The following is a 12,678-nucleotide window of genomic DNA, read 5'->3' as shown; positions in this document are numbered from 1 at the left end:
GCTCTCTACTGAATCTAGTCCTACTTATTAATGTTTTTCTAATTTTGTTTTTACTAACTTATTAAATTGCTCATACTATTGAATCAATCTTCTTGACTGAATTATAAAGAATCAACTATAGTGTTAAAAAAAGACTGCGTGTCTCTGAAAGTTGTAGCACAGTGCCCAGCTCCGACCTGAGTGGGGTGGAGGGTGGGAGAGGACGTGAAACTGAAAGAGGGGCTGGTAACTGGCTACTCTCAGTTCAGGAAGCTAGAAAAGCTTTCATGTTCCCTTTGTGGTCCAGAAATGCTCCTCAAAACCCAATCTCTGATCTTTTGGGCTTATTGAAAACTGAGATGAAGCCCTTCTCAAATCCTTTCCATTGTCCCCAATCTTCTAGGGTCTCCCAGACCATGTATAACCTCAGGCCTGCTGTGGCCTGAGTGACCTGGCTTCTCTCACTTTGTACCCATAAGACCAGACCAGGTCCTGACTGGTCATCAGACATGGTCTGTTCCTAGAGAATGACAGAACTTCCCTTCAGCTAACTAACTGAAAACATGGCCCTCATCTGTGACAAAAATAAGAAGCTGCAAGATACATGGTCTTTGCTTCTGTACCCCAGATGAGTTATTCACTTCAAATTATCCTTATCCACTGGTGGGATTCAGCTGGTTTGGCAGAACCGATACCTAATTTTCTGTTGGGTTTGGTGAACCAGTTGTTAAAATGGCACTTGTAATCAGGGTTCTCTCTAAGGTGGGCACCTGGACAGCCACTCAATGTGGAAATCACACATTCACATTCCTTATTCTTTTTAACAGTCATCTGCACAACAGCATATTCTAAGTGCTCATAGTAATGTTCATTCTGTCCATAGGTGAAAAAAAATTTAACAGAACAATGCTTGTAATATTTATTTATTCATTTCATAAAACTCATTATACCTTTGATGAAATACTATATTTTAATTCCCTTGCGTTTGTTACTTCAGTAAACAAACAAAACGTAAAGAGAAAAGTGCCAAACAACCAGGGGGTGGCAACTTGTATTGTTTTTGGTTAGGTATTATTTAGTATTTTTTCATTAATATTTTAATACTCTTTCTTATAACATAATCTAGTTTTCTGTACCTCTTTTATTATTCTTATTTAAGTATTAAATGCATGAAATAACAAACTACCTTTCAGTATATCATTTTTTTATACTTAAAATGGTCATTAGGGCAAAGAACCAATTGTTAAATTATTTGAATCTGACCACTGTCCTTATCTTTTAAAAATAGTGAAGAATATTCCCAAAGTACTCTGTCAGCCTAACATGTAAGCAAATACAATACTATACAAACATAAAAGGTGATGATTCTAAAGAAAATACATAATGAAATGTACATGGAATAATCTGAAAAGTATAAAATTTAAAGTATAGATTGTATCTATTGCTTTTAGTCATAATACACTAGGCATAAAGGCCATCAGCTAGACCATGTTGTCTTCAGGTTACTCTGAGCACTATGAATAAGGAGGAAAAAGAGCCTGACCTGTGGTGGTGCAGTGGATAAAGCGTCGACCTGGAAATGCTAAGGTCGCCAGTTCGAAACCCTGGGCTTGCCTGGTTAAGGCACATATGGGAGTTGATGCTTCCAGCTCCTCCCCCCTTCTCTCTCTCTATCTCTTCTCTCTCTCTCTGTCTCTCCCTCAACTCTCTAAAATGAATAAATAAATAAATTTTTAAAAAAAGTTAAAACATTATTCTAAAAAAAAAAAAAAAAAAGGAGGAAAAAGAAACCATCCAAATTGGGGGGGGGAGTATTTTTTTAATAAAAAATGCTTCTATGTTTTATTGCTTTAAATGATATCCAGCAAAATTTGGTCCTGTTGTGAAAGGTAATGATAACAGTAATTATAACCAATATTTATTAGGCAATACTTTGTTCAGGCCCTGTGCTAAGCATTTCACATGACTCCCTCTTTTAATCCTCACAAACCTATGAAGAAGATACTGGTTTTTTTGTTTGTTTTTTTACAGAGACAGAGAGAGAGTCAGAGAGAGAGATAGATAGGGACAGACAGACAGGAACGGAGAGAGATGAGAAGCATCAATCATCAGTTTTTTGTTGCCACACCTTAGTTGTTCATTGATTGGTTTCTCATATGTGCCTTGACCATGGGCCTTCAGCAGACTGAGTAAGCCCTTGCTTGAGCCAGCGACCTTGGGTCCAAGCTGGTGAGTACCTGTGCTCAAGCTAGCGACCTTGGGGTCTCGAACCTGGGTCCTCTGCATCCAAGTCCGATGCTCTATCCACTGTGCCACCACCTGGTCAGGTAAGGAAGGTACTGGTTTTGTCCATTTTTCCATGTAGGAGACTGAGGCTTAAGTGGATTAGGAACTTGTCTGACATCACATATCTAGTAAACGGTTTCCCTGAGATTTAAACCCACAAGGCATGACTCCCAAGTTAATGTTTTTAGCCCTTGCAACAAACGAAATTTTTTTTTAATTTAAAAAAGAACACAGAGGAGGTGGCAAGATGACTATAGAGTAGGCAGACATACCAACTTCTACCTCCCAAAACCAAAGTGGATTACAACTTAATTTTAAGAACCATCATCTGGAAAAACCAACTTTGGACTAAACTAAGAGGACACTTCAACTAAGGAACACCGAAGAAGCCACACAGACTGGTAGGAAAAGCGGAAACACGAGAGGGCGGCCCAGCTCTCAGGAGCGAATGGCAGCCCAGAGAGACTCGTGTGGAGGTAAGTGAGTTTAGCAGAGAGGGGAGGGTCCTGGGCCCCAGGAACAAAGCCTCAGCCTGCAGCCCAAGAGCCTAGAAGAAGCATATGGACAGTATGCTGTGAAACAAGTCAGGATACTATTTGTGAGAAAGAGACAGATTTCTCAGACCCAGGATTCTTCTTTTTTTTTTTTTTTTTTTTTTTTTTTCTGAAGCTGGAAACAGGGAGAGACAGACAGACAGACTCCCGCATGCGCCCGACCGGGATCTACCCGGCACGCCCACCAGGGGGCGATGCTCTGCCCACCAGGGGGCGATGCTCTGCCCATCCTGGGTGTCGCCATGTTGCGACCAGAGCCACTCTAGCGCCTGGGGCAGAGGCCACAGAGCCATCCCCAGCATCCGGGCCATCTCTGCTCCAATGGAGCCTTGGCTGCGGGAGGGGAAGAGAGAGACAGAGAGGAAGGCGCGGCGAAGCAAATGGGCGCTTCTCCTATGTGCCCTGGCCGGGAATCGAACCCGGGTCGTCCGCACGCTAGGCCGACGCTCTACCGCTGAGCCAACCGGCCAGGGCCAGACCCAGGATTCTTCTTAAAGGGACAGCACAGAAAACCTCTTTCACAACCACTCACCTGGGGCTCTAGGGGATGGGGAGAGAGGAGAGAACCGGAGTAGCAGGAAGAGAGTGTAATCTAGGAGGCACAAGCAGAAACACTTTGAGGGACAGCCACCCTAACTCCTGGGCTGAGTCACTCCCCAAATCTGAAGTGAATATTTCCCCTGGAACCAGCAATACCAGCAAAGGGAAGCAGTACACCAGCCAAACAAGCTCTTCCGCAGCACTCCGAACAGAGACGCTTAGAAGGAGGGAGCCTTAAGAAATACAGTATTGAGTACTAGGGTCTGAGGTGCAGTGCCCCCAACCACACTGCTGAGGGCTAGCTGGAGGGCGGGCAGTGGCAGGACGCGGAAGCACGGAAGCCCATCTGCAGAGACCCGCAGCTGAGCACCAGCATGCAGCCCAGCCCAGCCCACAGAGCCGGGGCTTGTGACACTATATGTGAACGCAACTCTGCCCATGGGGGTGGGGCTTGTGGTCTACTCGCCAGCACAGTTCTGCCCACAGGGATGGGGTGAAAGCCCAGGAATAGGCGGAGACCCGTGGCTGAGCAAAGGTGCTCACCACTGCCCTCGGTGCTGATGTTTGCAGCCCTGGGCGTGGCATGCAATGCCACCCATGGTGTTGGGGTGAAAGCTGAGGCTTGTAGACTCAGGCACATGAACATAGCCCCTCCCATGGAGGAGAGGTAGAAATTGCAGTGACAGCACAGCTGGTCAGCACCGGCAATGCCCATACCCTAATGCCTGAGTCAGCGGCAGAGGGGGTGGTGGGCCTGCAGACAGACCACACCTAGAGAACACAGGGGCCACACCCACTGGACTCCAGAGGCCACACTGTTCTTATACATAGACAAAATGGGAAGGCAGAGAAATGCAACCAAATTGAATCAAGAGAAATCCCCTGAAAAACACTTGAATGAGTCAGATATAACCAAATTACCAGATGCAGAGTATAAAATAATGATTGTTAGGATGCTCAAAGATCTTAAAACAACAATAGATGATCATAACAAATAGCTAAATAAAGAGATAGCAAGTATAAAAAAGGACATTGAAATAATAAAAAATAATCAGTCAAAATGACAAATACAATATCAGAAATAAAGACCAAAGCAGGATGGATGAAGCTGAGGATCAAATCAGCGAGTTAGAGAACAAGATAAATGAAGGCATGGAAGCAGAGCAGCAAAAAGAAAAGAGACTCAAAAAGTCTGAGGAAACTATAAAAGGCTCTGTGACAACATGAAGAGAAATAACATCCACATCATAGGGGTTCCTAAAAAAGAAGAGAAAGAGCAAGGGATAGAGACTTTGTTCAATCAAATCATAGCTGAAAACTTCCCTAAATTGATGCAGGAAAAAGTCACACAAATTCAAGAAGCACAGAGAATTCCATTAAAAAGAAACCCAAAGAAATCTACACCAAGACACATCATAATTAAAATACCAAAGCTAAGTGATAAAGAAAAAATATTAAAAGCTGCTAGAGAAAAAAAGGCTATCACCTACAAAGGAACACCCATAAGGATGACATCTGACTTCTCAACAGAAACACTTGAGGCCAGAAGGGAATGGCAAGAAATATTCAAAGTAATGCAGAACAAGAGCCTACAACCAAGACTACTTTATCCAGCAAGGCTATCATTTAAAATTGAAGAAGAAATAAAAAGCTTCCTAGACAAAAAGAACTCAAGAAATTCATTACAACCAAACCAATACTACAAGAAATGTTAAGGGGCCTTTTGTAAACAAATCAAAGGAGAAAAAGAATATAGCAAAAGAGGAATGCAGCTTTAAAAAATAAAATGGCAACAAACAACTACATATCAATAATAACCTTAAATGTAAATGGATTAAATGATCCAACCAAAAGACATAGGGTAGCTGCATGGATAAGAAAACAGTACCCATACATATGCTGTCTACAAGAGACACACCTTAAAACAAAAGATGCACATAGACTGAAGGTAAAAGGATGGAAAAATATATTTCATGCAAATGGAAATGAAAAAAAGCTGGGGTAGCAATACTTATATCATACAAAATGGGCTTTAAAACAAAGGCTATAGTAAGAGATAAAGAAGGTCACTACATAAAGATAAAGGGAGCAATCCAACAGGAAGATATAACCATTAAAAATATCTACGCACCTAACACAGGAGCACCTGAATATATATAAAGCAGACTTTGATGGACAAAAAGGGCGAGATCAACAGCAATACTATAATAGTAGGGGATTTCAATACTCCACTAACATCACTAGATAGATCCTCAAGAAAGAAAATTCACAAAGAAACAGCAGGCTTAAAGGACACACTAGCCTGACCAGGCGGTGGCGCAGTGGATAGTGTCGGACTGGGATGCTGAGGACCCAGGTTCCAGATCCTGAGGTTGCCAGCTTGAGTGTGGGCTCATCTGGTTTAAGCAAAAAACTCACCAGCTTGGACCCAAGGTCCCTGGCTCAAGCGAGGGGTTACTTGGTCTGCTGAAGGCCCGCAGTCAAGGCGCACACAAGAAAGCAATCAATGAACAACTAAGGTGTCGCAATGCGCAATGAAAAACTAATGGTTGATGCTTCTCATCTCTCTATTCCTGTCTGTCTGTCCCTGTCTATCCCTCTCTCTGACTCTCTCTCTCTCTGTCTCTGTAAAAAAAAAAAAAAAAAAAAAAAAAGGACACATTACACACTAGATCAGCTCGATTTAGTAGATATCTTCAGAACCTTTCACCCTAAAGCAGCAGATATACATTCTTTTCAAGTGCTCATGGTACATTCTCTAGGATAGACCACATGTTAGGGCACAAAAGTGCTCTTAACAAATTTAAGAAGACTGAAATCATATCAAGCATTTTCTCTGGTCACAATGGCATGAAACTAGAAATCAACCACAACAGAAAAACTGAAAAATACTGAAACACTTGGACACTAAATAGCATGTTATTAAATAACAAATGGGTTAACAATAAGATCAAAGAAGAAACTAAATAGTTCCTAGAAACGAATGATAATGAGCATACAACAACTCAAAATGTATGGGACACAGCAAAAGCAGTACTGAGAGGGAAGTTCATATCATTACAGGCATACCTTAAGAAACTAGAAAAAGCTCAAATAAACAACTTAACCCTGCATCTAAAAGAACTAGAAAAAGAACAGCAAGTAAAGCCCAGAGCTAGTAGAAGGAAGAAAATAATAAAGATCAGAGCAGAAATAAATGACATAGAGGCTAAAGAAACAATACAGAGGATCAATGAAACCAGGAGCTGGTTCTTTGAAAAGGTAAACAAGATAGATGAACCTTTAACCAGACTCACCAAGAAAAAAAGAAAGAGGACTCAAATAAATAAAATTAGAAATGAGTGGAAGAAATAACAACTGACACAACAGAAATACAAAATATTGTAAGAAAATACTATGAAGAACTGTATGCTAGAAAACTAGACGACCTAGATAAAATGGACAAATTCCTTGAAACATATAATCTCCCATAAATTAATCTGGAAGAATCAGAAAACCTAAACAGACTGATAACAACAAATGAGATCAAAACAGTTATCAAAAAACTCCCAACAAACAAAAGCCCGGGACCCAATGGCTTCACAAGTGAACTCCAACAAATATTCAAAGAAGAACTAACTCCTATCCTTTTCAAGCTATTTCAAAAAATTCAAGAGGAAAGAAGACTTCCAAGCTCCTTTTATGAGGCGAGCATAATTTTGATTCCAAAACCAGACAAAGACAACACAAAGAAAGAAAATTATGGCCAACATCCCTGATGAATCTAGATGCTAAAATCCTCAACAAAATATTAGCCAACCAGATCCAGCAATATATGAAAAAAAACCATACACTATGATCAAGTGGGATTTATTCTTGGGAGGCAAGGCTGGTACAATATTTGCAAATCAATCAATGTGATTCATCACATAAACAAAAGGAAGGGGAAAAACCACATGATAATTTCAATAGATGCAGAAAAAGCATTTGATACAATCCAGCACCCACTCATGATCAAAAGTCTCAGCAAAGTGGAAATACAGGGAACATACCTCAACATGATAAAGGCCATCTATGACAAACCCACAGCCAACATCATACTCAATGGGCAAAAATTAAAAGCAATCTCCTTAAATGGAATAAGGCAGGGGTGACCCCTTTCACCACTCTTATTCACCATAGCCCTGGAAGTCCTAGCCACAGCAATCAGACAAGAAGAAGAAAATAAAAGGCATCCAAATTGGAAAAGAAGAAGTAAAACTATCATTATTTGCAGATGATATAATATTGTATATAGAAAACCCTAAAGTCTCAGTCAAAAAACTATTGGACCTGATAAATGAATTCAGCAAGGTGGCAGGATATAAAATTAATACTCAGAATTCAGAGGCATTTTTATACACCAACAATGAAGTGTCAGAAAGAGAAATTAAGGAAACAATCCCCTTCACTACTGCAACCAAAAAAATAAAGTACCTAGGAGTAAATTTAACCAAGGAGAATAAAGACTTGTACTTGGAAAATTATAAAACATTAATAAAAGAAATCAAGGAAGATACAAACAAGTGGAAGCATATACCATGCTCATGGTTAGGAGGAATAAACATCATTAAAATGTCTATTTATAAAGCAATTTATAAATTCAATGCAATACCAATTAAAATACCAATGACATACTTCAAAGATATAGAACACATATTCTAAAAATTTATATAGAACCAAAAAAGAACACAAATAGCCTCAGCAATCTTGAAAAGGAAGAATAAAGTGAGAAGTATCACACTTCCTGATATCAAGTTATACTACAAGGCCATTGTACTCAAAACAGCTTGGTACTGGCATAAGAACTGGCATATAGGTCACTGGAACAGAACAGAGAACTCGGAAATAAACCCACACCTTTATGGACAACTGATATTTGACAAAGGAGTTAAGAGCATACAATGGAGTAAAGACAGCCTCTTCAACAAATGGTGTTGGGAAAATTGAACAGCTACCTGCAAAAAAATGAAACTGGACCACCAACTTACACCATTCACAAAAATAAACTCAAAATGGCTAAGACTTAAATGTAAGCCATGAAACCATACACATCTTAGAAGAAAACATAGGCAATAAGCTCTCTGACATCTCTCGCAGCAATATATTTGCTGATTTATCTCCATGTGAAGTGAAATAAAAGACAGGATAAACAAATGGGACTATATTAAACTAAAAAGCTTCTGCACAGCTAAAGACAATAAGAATAGAATAAAAAGACAAACTACACAATGGAAGAACATATTTGACAATACGTCTGATAAGGGGTTAATAACCAAAATTTATAAAGAACTTGTAAAAAACTCAACACCAGGAAGACAAACAATCCAATCAAAAATGGGCAAAAGAAATGAATAGACACTTCTCCAAAGAGGACATACAGATGGCCAATAGGCATAAGAAAAAATGCTCAACACCACTAATCATTAGAGAAATGCAAATTAAAACCACAATGAGATACCACCTCACACCAGTCAGAATGGCGCTCATCAACAAAACAACACAGAATAAGTGCTGGTGAGGATGTGGAGAAAAGGGGACCCTCCTGCACTGCTGGTGGGACTGCAGACTGGTGCAACTACTGTGGGAAACAGTATGGACATTCCTCAAAAAATTAAAAATCAAACTGTCTTTTGACCCAGCTATCCCACTTTTAGGAATATACCCCAAGAACACCATAGCACTGTTCCAAAAGGAGAAATGCACCCCCATGTTTATGGCAGCATTGTTCACAATAGCGAAGATCTGGAAACAGCCCAAGTGTCCGTCAGTGGACAAGTGGATTAAAAAGCAGTGGTACATATACACAATGGAATACTATGGGGCCATGAAAAAGAAGGAAACCTTACCTTTTGCAACAACATGGACGGACATGGAAACTATTATGTTAAGTGAAATAAGCCAGGCAGAAAAAGAAAAATATCACTTGACCTCACTCATTTGAGGAATCTAATGAACAATGTGAACTGAGGAACAGAATTGAGACAGAGGAGAGATCAAAGGGACCAGAGGAAAAGAGAACATAGGGAAAGGGGATGATAGGATGGGATAAAGCTAAAGGGAAGGCCTGACCAGGTGGTGGCGCAGTGGATAGAGTGTCGAACTGGGATGCAGAGAACCCAGGTTCAAGACCCCAAGGTCACCAGCTTGAGCACGGGCTCATCTGGTTTGAGCAAAGCTCACCAGCTTGTACCCAAGGTCGCTGGCTCAAGCAAGGGGTTACTCCTTCTGCTGTAGCCCCACGGTCAAGGCACATATGAGAAAGCAATCAATGAACAACTAAAGTGCCACAATAAAAAACTGATGATTGATGCTCTCATCTCTCTGTGTTCCTGTCTGTCTGTCCCTACCTATCCCTCTCTCTGACTCTCGCTCTGTCTCTGTAAAAAAAAAAAAAAAAAAAGCTGAAGGGAAGAGGGAAGGGGGGAGGGCTCTATGGGGAGGGGAGCAAAGGAGATGTTGAGGGGAATGGGGGATGCATTCAGGGCAACACTAGAATCTATGTAAACACAAGAAATTAAAATCAATAAAAAGAATAATTTAAAATAAAAAAATAAAAAAGAACACATAATTAAAGTGCAACTCCCCCTTTGCTTTTTTTAATTTTTATTTTAAATTTTTATTTAGAAAATTAACTTTAATAGGGCGACACACAATAAATTACATAAAAGAAAACATAGGCACTAAACTCATGGACCTTGGCCATAGAGAACAATTTATGAATTTGACTCCAAAGGCAAGGGAAGTAATAGTGAAAATAAATGAATGGGATTATATTAAACTAAAAAGCTTCTGCACAGCAAAAGAAACTGACAACAAAACAAATAGGCAGCCAACTAAATGGAAGATGATATTTGCAAACACAGCTCCAATAAGGGGTTAATATCCAAAATATTTATAAAGAACTCACAAAGCTCAGCAACAAACAAGCAAACAATTCAATTAAACAATGGAGAGAGAAACTGAATAGATACTTCTCCCAAGAGGACATACAGATGGCCACAGATATATGAAAAGATGCTCATCTTTATTAGCTATTTGAGAAATGCAAATCAAAACTACAATGAGATACTACCTCTTTGCTTTTAAGAGAATATATATTTTAGTTCTTAAGGAGAAGCCATAAATAATTAAATGAGTGAAATGAATAAACTGATTGATCTCTTTAAGTTGGGGATTTATAGAATAAGCAATTCAGAACTTTTGCAGGCCATCCTAGCAGTGTATTCCATAGATATCATATATTACAAATGTAATAATGGTTTGGGGGCAATGGGGAAGGAAAAGAGGGGGCTGTGTGCATTAGTAAAAGCATTAGTATTCATCACTGCATGAAGTTGTTAATCTTTTCAAATTTAGTACTATCTACTCAAGCCCAAAGGATAGAAAATGTACAAACCATTAATGATGCTCCATAATAATGTGCAACAAATCGAAGTGTCTTGCATATTACCTTTCTCTTCTCGGAGTCAAAATCCTGAAGAAATATGTCATTAAAATAAAAACAAGTTGAGAGAACCAAATATCTGTAGCATGAAGATGTAAATTATTACATGTAGAAACAGATTATTTCTTAGGTGTTATTTTTTTTTTTTAACACACCCTCAAGAGTAGGATTCCATTACCTTTATATCTGTTTCTATAGAGAGTTTAACAATAGCAGCAGCCTTCTAGAGCTACAGCTGTCAGATCTTCCTTTATTTAAACACTTAGCTCAATAGATTTAGAAATCAGCACACATTTCATAGTGTGGAATGCCCTAAGGAGTCCTATCCTTTGCTGACTGGGTTCAAGATCTAGTTTCTAAATCTTCTCCTTTATCCCCATTCCACTGTATTATTGTTTTTTGTTTTTTTTTTACCTGTTTTCTCTTTCCCAACCTCTTTTCTAAAATCTTTTAGATGTATGACTCCTTGAACTCTCCCTCTGAGAGATTCTTTCTTATTTCATTCTTATTCTTTCTTATTTCTTTTGTTCCTCTCCCATAAAGCATAGGCATATGTATTACAGACTCAACTAGAAGTGGAAGAGCTTACCTGAAAAATATCATATTTACTTCCAATTATGACCAGAGGTATCGGAAATGGGTCAATTAATTCACGATCCTGTTAACAAAAATATTTCATTGATTATAATTATTATTATGTATTCAGCAATTTTATTTATTTTGTATTGAGTTTATTGGGGTGACAGTAGTTAACAAAATCATTCAGGTTTCAAGTACACAACTCAACAAAACTTCATCTGCACACTACATTGTGCACCTATCACCCAAAGTAAAGTCTTTTTCGGTCCCCATTTATCTCCACTTTTGCCCTCTTTCACTTCCCTCCATACCCAACCCCCTTTCCCTCTGGCTACCACCATACTTTTGTCTGTGTCTACGTGTTTTATATATATATTTAAAATTTTTTATTTTGCTTAATCGCTTCACCTTTTTCCAGCCAGCCTCCTAACACCCCTACCCTCTGACAGCTGAGAGTCTGTGCTGTATTTATGCTTCTATGTCTATTTTGTTTGTTAAATTGTTTTGTTCATTAGATTTCACATATAGGTGAGAACATATGATATTTGTCTTTCTTTGCCTGGTTTATTTTACTTAGCATAATAATCTCCAGGTCCATCCATGCCATCGCAAAAGGTAAGATTTTTCTCCCTTTTCACAGCTGCATAGTATTCCATTGTGTAACTGTTTTTGATAACTGTTTCAATGTCATTTGTTGTAATTGGTCAGCTCAGGTTTTCTTATTCTTCCAGATTCAGTTTTGGAAAACTGTATGTATCGAGGGATTTATCCATTTTGCCAAGGTAGTCCAACTTTTTGGCATATAGTTCTTGGTTTCATTGACCTTTTGTATTATTTTTTTAGCCTCTATGTCATTTATTTCTGCTCTGATATTTATTATTTCTTTCCTTTTACTTCCTATGGGTTTTATTTGTTCTTTTTCTAGTTATTTTAGGTGCAGGGTATATTGTTTATTTGGGCTTTGTCCTCTTAAGGTATGCCTGTAATGCTATGAACTTCCTTCTCGCGACTGCTTTCGCTGTGTCCCTTAGATTTTGAGTTATTGTATGTTCATTTTCATTTGTTTCAAGGAAATTTTTTATTTCTTCCTTGATCTCACTTTTAACCCATTCATTATTTAATTATATGCTATTTAGCTTCCAAGTGTTGAGAAGTTTTTCAGTTTTTCTATTGTAGTTGATTTCTAGTTTCATGCCATTGTGATCAGAGAAGATACTTGATCTGATTTCAATCTTCTAAAATTTATTGAAACTTGTTTTGTGTCCTAACATGTGG

The 12,678-nt window shown here is 38.8% G+C and overlaps 1 protein-coding gene across 4 annotated transcripts in view; it reads right to left on the bottom strand.

Moving 5' to 3' along the window:
- Positions 1–12,678, bottom strand: part of DYNC2LI1 (dynein cytoplasmic 2 light intermediate chain 1) — a 69,469-nt gene that overhangs the window by 36,748 nt on the left and 20,043 nt on the right. For all 4 annotated transcript variants that reach the window (XM_066267019.1, XM_066267020.1, XM_066267023.1 and 1 more), the window contains exons 7-8: positions 11,414–11,482; positions 10,777–10,854 (exon numbers count right to left, since the gene is read on the bottom strand). In XM_066267019.1, coding sequence (XP_066123116.1) covers positions 10,777–10,854; positions 11,414–11,482 — 147 coding nt within the window. The remainder of the gene's footprint in view (positions 1–10,776; positions 10,855–11,413; positions 11,483–12,678) is intronic.

Source organism: Saccopteryx bilineata, chromosome 3 (assembly GCF_036850765.1).
Source record: "Saccopteryx bilineata isolate mSacBil1 chromosome 3, mSacBil1_pri_phased_curated, whole genome shotgun sequence".
In the NCBI taxonomy this organism is placed as follows: Eukaryota; Metazoa; Chordata; class Mammalia; order Chiroptera; family Emballonuridae; genus Saccopteryx; species Saccopteryx bilineata.
This window is presented reverse-complemented; position numbering and strand designations above follow the sequence as displayed.